The following is a 12270-nucleotide window of genomic DNA, read 5'->3' as shown; positions in this document are numbered from 1 at the left end:
ACACATACTGTTCCGGGTCAAATTGACCCGCCAATTAAAATCAAGATAAATGAGTCATGCAGAGAGTATTTATGTTTTCCTCCACTTCTACTGAGTGCCCAGTCAGTGTGGGTGGAGTTTGCCCACGGGAACAGAATAGGTTCCCGTCAAAAGTTGTATGAACACCTGCTTTCTCACAGTTCATTGTGAAGTAAAGAGAGCAGGGAGAAAGTGGGTTTGTGTGTGTCTGCGGGTGTGTGTGTGGTGTGTTGTGTTGTGTTTGTGTGTGTGTGTGTGGTGAAATAGGGTTCATAGCTGTAAGGAAACAAATAGAATTGGACATTTTTAATCTTTTTTTGCACTTTAACTTGACTGCCGGGTCAAATTGACCCAAACAGTATCGATGTAGCAAATAGACGGGCTGCAAATGTGTAAAATGAATACATTTTCAATTTATATGTAGAGTTCACCTATTAAGACAAATCGAAAAAGTTTCATGCAATAAAAATACTTGCAACTATTTTTAAAATATTTTTAACTTTAAAACGGTTCAATTTGACCTGCAACATAATAGGAGGGTTAAAACATCATAAGTTGTTGTAGAAATACAGTTTTGAAAAGAATAAGCCAAGTTTGCATGCTGTGTCACAGTTTCTTGGTGTTTTCCTGTGAAAGAATCAGCTTTTGTTCTAATCTGGACATTAATAAGTGTAATTGATTTAGATTTTTTTTTTCAAATTAACTTTTGCTGACTCTATATATTTATTTCAGAATGTGGATCATCGTTCACCCAATATAATTTTAAGTCAAATCAATCAGAGAGCAGGTAATATCGTCAGTTTCACTTTTAGTTTCAAGCATCCAGCATGTCGAGGTGAGCAAAGCATCCCATCCTACTATGTAGAAGTGGATGATTATGTAAATATGGGATGATTACTGTGATATTTGAGTCATGATTTTATAGTGTTACAGCATTTGAGCAGTGGATTTGTTCTTATGTAATGCAGGCATTACATAAGAACATAGGAGAGAAATATTACATTACATAATCATTTTTGTGCTTAAAATGAACACATTTTTATATAAAAAACAATTATGCAAAAATGTTTGCAAAAGTTTATCACTGTAAGCTTTGTTAAGTCCCTGCTTGAAAATGCTGTTAGCACAAAGAGCTTTAAAATAATTTCCACCATCAAGTGATTTGACTGTACTTAATATGTTTGAGTTATACACATTAAATGTGATGTATAATATTCTGAATCATAACACCAACACAAGGCTTTTCTGTCTATTAATCTGTCAAAATCTCAAATAGTAGCCCAATATACATAGATCAACTAGAGTTTATAATTCAATGCAACTCAAAATAAAATAAACAACTAACAAAGATACATTTGAAGTCTGTTGCACAGAAAACTCCCCATAGTCGTGACAACAGGATAAACTATTTTATCCTGTTGTCATGTAGTATTATGAGCAATTGAGCATTGCTCATAATACTACATGCACAATAAAACATAATTTCCAGCACAGCTAATGCCAGCTTATTACATTAGCTCATGTAATAAGCTGGCATTAGCTCATTACATGAGCTAATGCCAGCTGACTTTGTCTTTAAAATCTAAACATATGGTTTTGCTTAAAAAGCTTTAGCCCATTTATAAGCCCTCGCATTTAATAAAAAGAAAACAAATGACCAAATTTACCTAAAGCAAAGCGAGCTGAAACCCCCCCCCAGTGGACCACAGTAATTACAGGTTGGTGGGGGGGAAGAGGGTAGAGAGAGGGGCATTGAGGCTGAGAGGGGRGGGGGGGGGGGTCATGTTTTATAGAGGTGGCAAAGGTGGAGGAAGGGGCTGATTTATGAGGGAAACATAGTGGAAGGGTTGGACGTTGGAGGGGGTTTAAGCCCCTTTGAATGATGATTCAGCGAAAGGATATCCAGCCAGCCAATCAGGTGGCTTTTGGTGGCTGTGCTGGACAGAGGTTGTCCTCCTCTGTTCGCCTCCCGCTGTCCAATTGAAGACAGAGCGCTTAACGAGTGAGAGAAGGAGCACAAAACAGAGCTGACAGGACGCATAGCTTCATTTCCACGGTGCTCGGGCAGCTGTGTGGAGTAATCTGCCGTGGCAGTCTGATAAAACACGCCATGGGAGACCCGAGGAGGAAGAAAGGGGCGACTCCAGCTGTGCCCAGGCACTTCTAAGTACAGGGGGATCTCACTCACACACTCTCTAAGGGGAAAACGTCCCTGACCAATTTGCGCTCTCAAAATAAGAAGAAGACCACAAAATAAGTCCCATGTTGAAAAAAGAAAATAAGGTTGTTCCCCCCCCCAAGAATTGCAATAATTTTGGGACAAGGGATAAGATAGACATTTAGTTTATCTCATTTTGTTTTTGTAGTTACAAATTCCTTTACTGATTTTAATGGTGTACAATTCACTATTTTTAATCTGAATGTTAACTTTGTCAATATTTAAAGTTCTCAGCCACTTTAAAAACAAACAGTTGCAAATTTATTTGATTTTTTTGTACATGGCATTACGTCTCTGAAATGAATGCTGGGCATGTCGGATATTTCTCTCCTATTTTATGGAGAACAACTAGACTAAAACATAACATGATCTATTCTGGATTCTTAGATTTTTATTATTTTTACTTCCAACTGAGCTTTTAGTCAATGTAAATATTAGTAAAAAGAGAAGTAGGCAGGAACAGAAGGTTCATTATTTTGTGCGCGCTCCTCTGTTGCGGCCTGAACAAAGAACAAAACCTTCTTAGACTTAGATAATGGCTTCAGGCTGGGTTGCTGTGCAGAGTGAATGGGATCTCCTTAGAGCTCAATAGGGTCCAAAACTTTTACTCCATTATACTGACATCCTAAAGGCTAGAGGTCATCAGCCAGCCCCCTCAGCTCCCCTCCCTATAGTGGTTACTTAAGTATGTATTCACCCCTCACATCTCACCACAACATCCACATGTGTTTTTGTGATTGTTGCCTTCTCTATCTATGTGAAAACACCAGATGATGTGCTGGGAAGACATGAAGTTCAGCTTCATGCAGAAGTATTCACCTGTTGGATTTTCTTTATGGCTTTGTCATGTCACAATAGCAAAGCTTGTGAAAAAGGGACAATAATCCAATCCATATCAATGTATAATAAATAGTAAATTGCCTTCAAAATGCTTTACACTACACAAGACGCTGTAAACCACGTTTTGTACACAAAATGCTTTACTACACTACAAAATGCTTTAAGGACACAGCATCTTGTGTCCTTGCTTTAAACCCTTTAAACCCGTGCCCAACCGTTACCTTGGAATAAATTGTACACCAGCCCAAAGCTTTACATAGTGATGAAATGGGACAAAAGCAATGGATTGTTTTTCCTTTTTTTTCCACACAAAAATCTAATCTGTTTAGTTTCATTTATTGAGACGCCCAAGGCAATATTTTGTAAAACCTACTTTGGGTTAATTGCGTACCAACTTACCATATGCATAGACTGACATTTTTCACAAGCTCAGATTGGACAGAGAGCATCTGTGAACAGCAGTGTTCAAGTTTTGACACAATTTCTCAATTGTACTTAAGTCTGGACTTTGACAGGGTCTTTTGGAGAAGGCCTTGTCTTGTGCGCACTCCTCTGAAACTGAACTCTTTTGGAAGTCCAGTTTCAAGTCAATTGCAACACATAAGAGGTTTTCTTTCATCCATTTTCCCATGGATGTGCTCCATAAAAAATCTCTCAGACCAAAATAAAATGAATGTTGTGTAGTTATTTCTGAACAAATGCCACATTGGCAGGATGGTATAAATCTAAATACTGGCCTCTCACTACTGCCAGACTTTATCTCTGCTTGCCCTCCACGGTCAATCAAGACGAGAGGATATCTTGTGATATATTCAGTATTTCTAGGAAATGACAGAAAAAAACACCATCAAGCAAAAATAATAAAAACTCAAAAGGTGTCAAGAAAAGCAAATGTGGCAGCCATTCATTATATCAGACTACTGCAACTGTAATAGTTAAAATGATTCAGGTTAAATCCTGCTGAAATACACCACCTGCTGGTCAAAAGTTATATTGCATTCACTCTTAGAAAGCAAGGTATTATGGGTAATCCTCAAAGCGGCGAGATAACGCGTATCTTATGTGTCTGACAAAGAAATGCGGTTATTGTACTTACAAAGTATCACTATGGTTTTAAATTATGCATATTATTGAACTATGTTTATTGCAGGTCACGACAGTTCCGCCGTTCTGTTGCTATTGTCGTGTTTTAGAAACACATGTCGTGTGAAAACATGATGGGAAATTCCCACGCAATAACGCCACGGTTCCTCCGTGCAGAAGGAGCGGATGTTTTACCGCCAGAGACTGACCATATGTATGTGCTTATTGTGTGAAAATGAGCGCATGTCTTGCCACATAACACTTTACCATTGTAGCAGATGGTTAGCAATAAAATATAGTTTTATGTCATATAAAGACAGATTTCATTTAATTTTTTATTTTTTTGCATTGTTCAGAAATGTAGGTTTATAAAATCTAAAACAAAATATGGCTTTAAGTAAATAACGTCAGGATTTTCTTTTCAGAACATTTTAATTAATTGCTCTAATTTTTGTAAAAGAAAAAAAAAACACACTATACCATCACTGTAACCCTCAATTGTTGTATTGTAGTTATTTTGTGATCCAAAAGAAAAGCCACAAGAATCACTGATAATCACATTTATTTAGCACTTTTCAGCAACAAGACATTTAAAAGTGCTTTACATCATAAAAACACAAAATTACAAAGTCATAAAACATTGGCAACAACTTTACATTTTGCTGTCATTACACATCAGATTATTGATTAATGTTTCATGATTATGTTTCAAGAGCAACATAAAAAAGGTTTTTCCTGACAGTGACTGACCTAACCTCTGTGCTCATTATGTGAAAATGCAGATGGAGAATTAAAGACAGTTGATGCTGCAGGTTAAACGTCTCCTGCGAGTTATTTCCTCACCATGAAAAGCCAGCAGAAACACATTGATCATGTAACTTGGAAGAAAATAGATAAACTAATCTTTTATCCCATAGAAAAGTTAGAGATTGAAACTGAAACAATTCATAAATCATCTATTGTGTCATCCAAACAAGTTTTTGGTTCAGAATCTGTTCATCCAAGTTAACAAATGTATTTCATTCTGTGTGAAGTTGCACATTTGTTCACCACAAAGTGGCAGTGATAAGCTGTGACTAAATCAAAAGGATTTCATTTTGTCATCTTCCCATGTGTTATAGCCGACTTGTAACTTTTAATGGCTACAGATAAAACTGGAGTTTGCGCATAATGGCTGTCGTTATGTTGCATTTATGTCCAGCTCCTAAATCCGTGATCTATGTCTGTATGCTGACTGCCTCTTACTGACTTCAGTGTTGTGTTTTCTCTCCACCCAGGCAGTTCCTCCTCATCTGGTTCCAATTTGCACCGAAATGTGCTTTACATGATGAGTTATTGGTCCATTAATATGCACTCTAACAAATACCGTTAAAATGAACTAAATCAGAAACACGCACACACAGTGTTGTTTGTTGTCTGACTTCTGGATTCAACTGAAAGTTTAATCAAAAAGTAGTTTAATCTGAATCTGGTGCTCTGGACACGACACAGAAAACCTGAATAAATACAAATATTGGTTTTCAAAAAAAAAAGAAAAAAATATGTGTTTCATTAACAACTTGGACCCGTGTGAGAAAGTAATTTCTCTCTAAGCCTAATAACTGGCTGTGCCACGCCGGGTAGCAACAATTTCAGCAGGCGTCTGCAAACATTGGCACAGATTCTTTTACGTCACTGCAGAAGAATCTTGACCGTCCATCCTTCGCAGAACTGTTTTAATTCAGCTGCCTTGGAGGGTTTTTTGAGCATCCACACCCTATTTAAAGTCCATACCAGGGCATCTAAATCAAATTTCAATTCAGATTTTGACTAAGCAAATTTAATCAAAGGCAACTACAGAGTTGCCATTCACTAGTAACTGCAGAAACAATTCATCAAATTGATATATTTCATGATGATTATTCTTGATGGTGACATCTGACAAATTGTGGTGTTTGTTGCTTGTTTCATAATTGCGCTTTGAACTGCCACGTTGCTGAAATGTGCCGTACAAATAAACATGGCTTGATTTGATCTGACCAGGCCACTTCAAAAACTTGTTTTGCTTTATGAATTTCAGGGATGGAATGTTTTATTTGCGTCAGGTTACTGTCCTCAAGTGCGTTTGAGCTTGAGGTTAAGAGCTCTGCCACGGGATTTTTCAGCAGAGAGCAGAATTCGTGACTCCATGAATTACGACAACCAGATCGTTAAATTCCCACCACCACGTTTGTCTGTCAATATCATGTTCTGTTTCAGAAACATTTTAGTGCAACATTGTATCGAGTTGGGAAGAACATAGTCCAAAAATGTTGCACATTTTTCTCCTGTTTTTGTGACTTCATGGAAAGATTTACCACGATGCCATGTTTTCACCACTGAACAGCCTTTTTCTCTTGATATGATGATTGAAATTTGAAAACACATTTTTGTGTTTGCTTTAATTATATTTGTCTGATGATAAGAAAAAAATGCTTGGTAATCTGAAACTAATAGTGACAAAAAAAGCATAAAATAAAGAAATATATTTCGAGTGAAGTCCAAAACTAAAAAGCAACTTCGAAACCAAGCGCAGTAAAATGTTGGCTTTATTTGTGTTGTTAACACTTGAACACACGTTGACAGCGAGAGAGGATTGGTGCTTTTCAGCAGTAGTCCTCACTAGCGAGCTCTCCTTTGCATCTGATAGATGGGCCGAGTCCATCGGTGTTGCAGCGGCGTGTCCTGCTACGTTTCCCTCCGCTGCACGAGGACCAGGACGTCCAACAGGACCAGTTGCCCTCCTGGAGAGGAGTGGGCTTTTTACCTAGCAAATACAGTTTGCATCAGTGAATTGTGCAAGAAAAAGAAAATGTAAATGAAGAAATGATGGGAAGGGTTGTTTGTTTTTAGCTTTCTTACCTTGGTGTGAAGCTTTATCTGCCTTGAAGTTCTGGCAGCCCAGGCCTTCGAACAGTTCGGGACACATGCAAATACACTTTCCATCAATCAGAGCGAGAGTACCTCCGTTATGACAGGGCTTACACTTGCATATGTTGTATTCGGCGATATAGTCTTCTGTAGCCCTCCTGAAGTTGTTAATTCTGGTGTTTGCGTCAGGAGAGTCCAGTGGAATTAACATGTAGATGGGCTCAGGCTGAAAAAACAAAACAACAACAAAGAAACAGGATATTTGTTGCAGCTGGTGGAATATTTGAGTCAGACAAAATGGGAATTCAGAAGGGTGGCATGGATGTACGAATGTTTTTCTAAGTGCCAGTTTATGAGGACAGGAATAAGTGGAAAACCAAATGTGACTCTTTGGTTTAGATAATTGTCCTATCTGTCTCTGCCGCCTAAACATCAGCAGGCACACAGAGAAGATGGCCGCCTCTGTTCAATTTGTTCTGAGCAGTGCCCAGGCAGTCTATATTGATAAAGTCAATCAACAGAGTATCTACTTAGAATATCCTTCAATTATGTCATACTATGGATAATACTGTGTGTCAGTAATGTATCTATTTAGGGCAGGAAATAACTATGCAACTAATGCACTACATTTAAGACCACACCTGACAACTGATCAGCAGTGCCTGGTCATTCCTTTGGTTCGTGACAATATAACGTGCAATCGCTGTTCGTTTTATGACCTGAGTAAAACGCACTCATGTCAAGCGTGACGAGAAGAACAGTTTCCAAAACAAATTAAACGCTGAATTAATTTTAGAGGAAGAGCAAAATCATGTTGATAAATTCGCGCTATACTATCCTAAAAATGTTAAAAGTTGCTTTATTGGTATAAATATTGCGTCCTTCCAGGGTCATTTAGGAAGACTCAACAAATGTCCATATTTTGCTTATTGGGGTTTCAAGAAGCATTTGTGTAATTGTCTTTTAAACAGCTCAACAAATAAAGCTAACACAAGAATGAATAAGCCATATCATATTATAAAATGTTGAAAAATAAAATTCTCATGAAAACTTGAACTAGCCACTTCACGATTCCTACCTCACTCTGTAACAGTGCAGGGGCATCTGCAATGGACCTGGCCCAGCTTTGGTAGGTATTCATTTCCATGACTCCCTCCCTGTTCAGCTGGGCTCTCATAGAAACGGCGGTCTCCAGAGTTCCTCCTTTAACTGAAGTCATCACCTTATCCACCAATGCCTTCCCATCAGCACTAACTGTGCAGAAAAAAACAGAATAAAGCAATCAAAAACAAAACCTGTGATCGAATAAAACGCAGTATAACGTCATATTATTTCATTGAAATATATATATTTTTACAGTGTTTCCAATCACAAGAAAGAACACGTTTTAGATTTTTTGCATCGCTTTTAACACTTATTTTTGACTTAAGGTGTTAAAAATCAGCACAACTGAGGAAAACAAGAAAACAACCTGTCTTATTGCTTATTGTTTTTTCACAGTCGCCCAGTCTGACGTGTCCTTTTCCGTTTGAATCTTTGCCAGGAGGAGAAACAAAGTTCGCAGTGATCCCCACTTTGACACAGTTTTGAATGCTTCTGTCTGTAATGTCTGATGGAATAAAGTGGGAAAACGCAGCAGTTATGTATCAATAACCTTTTTTTTTTCAAAAGGCAGGCCTTAAAATGTCTCACAAATCAAAACAAGTTGTTTAAGGTAAAGCTGATTGCTTGGATACATACTTCTTTCCCTGATGGTGTTCTGGTTGAGAGCGTAGATCAGTTCATATTCGCCACCAGACTTTCCACTTCTTGTGTAGTGGGTTCCGTAGTCTTCCAGGAAGGCAAAATAAATGCCCTTGTCGTAAGCCAACGGTAGTGATCTGACGTGCATCAGGAAGTCCTCAGCAACTTTAATATCATTGGAGCGCATCCTGTAGGTGCTCAGCTGAACTTTACCTTTTACCCTCATGAAGCTTATGTTCTAGAGAGAGAAGAATCAACAGTACAGGCACAAACGTGACACATCTTCAAAGTGAAAGTTGTTTGCTCGGGTGATGACTTGGAACTCATGTTCCGCAGTTTACCTTAATTTTAGAGTACTCTATGACATCCCTAATAAGCTCATTCTTTGAGAAATTCAACTTGGCCTCAACAGAAACGTTCCCCAAAGACGATTCACTGTTACTGAATTTGAAAGAAAGTCCAGCATCGATTTTAAAGCTCTTCTCTTTCAGCATTTCCTTCACAATGGAGTATGTGTCCTCATAGATCTCTCTGGACACAGTTTCCTCTACGAGAGTCTGAAACAACAAAAGTATATTTATCAGCAGATCTGACTCCATTGGATTGGACGAGGGAGACGTAGCCAGGACTAACCTCGTAGTTGAGCACACCAACGTTCCAGGGAAGTCTGTCGTACTTCCCCGTGTTTGGGTTCCTCACTTTGCTACATCGCCCGTTGAAGAAATCATTATTGAAGGGGTTCATTCGAGGATCTGCACCCAAGATGTTGACCCTGGTTCATGAAGGAGATAGTTAGGATAGTTCACATTTGATGATGCGCACAGAAGCTGTGTTTGGCAGGATTTCTCTTGCAAAATAGATTTTTAATCTCGTTGGGATTTTCCTGGTGAAATAAAGGTAAATATTAATTATTTTTGCAGTGGTACTGTATACGTGGATTTTTCTATGGTATGTAAATCCAAATTTGTCTTTTTTTGTAGCGCATATACAAAAATATATGAAAGAAATTGCCTTGGAAAGCTGAAGGGAATTCTTGACACGCTATTGGCTGGCATTTGTAAAGTAGGAAATCCTGGAGAGGCTTTCATTTTCCTTGTTGCAGGAATGGAGATGAGAAAGAGTGAGGATGCTAGCTTCTGCAGTACTGTCAAGACCTTTTTCACAGAATATTCTTTGTATAGACTTTTGTTTTTAATTGTTCTGGTTGAAGCAATACATATTTAGACAAATACTCCCTCTGGTGTTGGATGATTTGCTATGATTTGTAACCACAGGAGCAGGAGCAGCTGATTATCCTCTCAAAAGGTCAAATAATACTTCATTAATAACCCCAAATCTGAGAAAAGTCGAACAGGAGGCATTGTGGATACAGAGCAGGGTAAAAAAAAACATCTTCCATTGGTCATAAAGAACAAGGATCACCTGATTTGATCCGAACATGTTTTACGATGCTTACCCATATCCTGCCGTCCTGCCTTGCTCATTGTTATCGAGGTCGGACGTCCCACAGGGTTTACGGACAGGATCGCAGTCCTCATCCGACCCGTCTTCACAGTCGTAGTCCCCGTTGCATTCTAATCTCTTCTTGATGCAGGTTTTCAGATCTGCGCACAGATGCAGGTTGAGACCAGTGAGACCCAGAGAAACCAAACACAGATGAGCAATGTGGGTGAACCTTAAGAGTCTGCTGTACCTGTTGTGCACTGGAACTCAGACTCCGAGCAAGGAGAGGGGGTTGGCTGTGAGCATAACTCTGTGGTTTCGCAGAACTCCCTGTGACCGATTGCTCCGGTGCAGGGTTCCCCACCGAACTGGCCAAACACCTCTATGCCTCGAGAACGTAACTTATGATAGACATTAAAAAGACTTAGTCAACCCCCTAAAACGTGGTGTTAAGATACATGGCAGCAAAGGCATGCTATTCAAAGCAAAAATCCGTAACGTTTTCACACACATGAGTGGTTAGTTGTGAAAGGTCTGTCTGACTTACTCTCCTTTTGGTGCAAGGATCACAAGAAGTCCATTGCGACCACTGGCTCCACTTACAGTCTACAGCATTTGGTTCAGGAAGCACTTCTGCCCTGAGTATGTGCACACATTATATTCTCTCAGGTATTCAGAAGAAATAACTCTACAATATCATTAAATCAAACAATAAGAAGAGCGTACGTACAATCCTACGTTGGAAAGCGTCAAAGTTAGACACAGGGCGCTGAGGCTCAGCTGCACAGCGATGGCCGCTCTCATCGTGAATCCTTGAAAAGACAAACGTCTCACGTTCAAACTTTTAAACTGCCCTCTTGTTAATCATTATATCACCCGTCAAAAAACTTTGCGCTTTCACAATCAATAGTTTGGATTTTGTCCGCGGCCTTATTGATTTTGTGTTCAGAAACTGCCCCGAGTTTGCTCGGTTTGATAGAAAAAATAAATAAATCAGATGAAAACAGTGAAACTTATTTAATATTTTCTGCGCTTTTTATTTATTTATTTATTTATTTATTTATTTATTTATTTATTTATTTATTTTTTTTTTAATGCAATTTTATTTCTTTCAAAGCAAGAGTCCAACTACACCTGTAATACAACATGTAGTCCTAAAGTCAAGAATTTGTACCTAAACATAAACCTAATCTTTCTTCTAAAAGTAAGAAAAAAAGACAAATAACTGAAGTCTACACGTCCTTATTATTGTTATTCAGTGTATCCACATTATCACAATATACAACCTTTTACAAAAGAATTCATTGACTTCCTCATATTTTGAAACCATAATATATTTTTGGGAAGTGACAAACAAACCTTTTTTTCTGTGGTTTTCACAAATACAATCCTCAAAAGTGAGGCATGAACTTGTTTTCACTTTTGAGTTTTTGCACATTTTTCGTTGCAAAATATCTCCCTCTCAGGCAGATTGGATGGATGCAGTTGTTCTCATTGTTAGACGATATATTGGTCAGTGTCCTGTGAGATGTTTAAAGCTTATTTTAATTACCTCACTCCTGTGTTACACCTATCCAGAGCTGACCTGTTGTCCTTGGTCTTCATGATGTTTTCTATTCCCTTATTTATCATGTCCACAGTCAGAGCTGTAAATTAAAATTACACATTTAAAGAGCATTAAACACTTTTTCGAGAATGAGGCCCGTGTATATTTTGCTTTAAATCTGTTCGGTTTTTCCTCAAGGCAACAGGAAGCTACTGACAGACATTTCTAGTGCTAGTTGAAGAAAAATTTTGATGGCTGCTGTTTGTCCTTTCTTTCGCTACATACGTAGAGAATATTAATAACTTATGTTATTTTTGTTCTGGTCAGTTGGAGAAAACCCAATCGTTTCTGTCTTTCCAAGATTGTGAAACCACACAAACATGTCCTGACCAAAGCGAGCAAATATTTGATGTTTCATTTTCCTCTCCCTCATTTTCTCTTTCTGTCTCTCTCTCTCTCTCTTTCTCTCTCTCTCTCTCTCTCTCTCTCT

The 12270-nt window shown here is 38.4% G+C and overlaps 1 protein-coding gene across 1 annotated transcript; it reads right to left on the bottom strand.

Moving 5' to 3' along the window:
- Positions 1–6708: 6708 nt before the first annotated feature.
- Positions 6709–11051, bottom strand: c9 (complement component 9). Its single transcript, XM_008423513.1, has 11 exons — positions 10965–11051; positions 10782–10872; positions 10485–10635; positions 10248–10395; positions 9425–9563; positions 9133–9348; positions 8789–9029; positions 8520–8657; positions 8127–8302; positions 7040–7274; positions 6709–6944 (listed from the first exon to the last, which is right to left on the bottom strand). The coding sequence occupies exons 1-11, from the start codon at positions 11036–11038 to the stop codon at positions 6784–6786; spliced, it is 1770 nt and encodes a 589-aa protein (XP_008421735.1). The 5' UTR covers positions 11039–11051; the 3' UTR covers positions 6709–6783.
- Positions 11052–12270: the final 1219 nt, after the last annotated feature.

This window comes from Poecilia reticulata, linkage group LG12 (assembly GCF_000633615.1).
Source record: "Poecilia reticulata strain Guanapo linkage group LG12, Guppy_female_1.0+MT, whole genome shotgun sequence".
NCBI classification, from domain to species: domain Eukaryota; kingdom Metazoa; phylum Chordata; class Actinopteri; order Cyprinodontiformes; family Poeciliidae; genus Poecilia; species Poecilia reticulata.
This window is presented reverse-complemented; position numbering and strand designations above follow the sequence as displayed.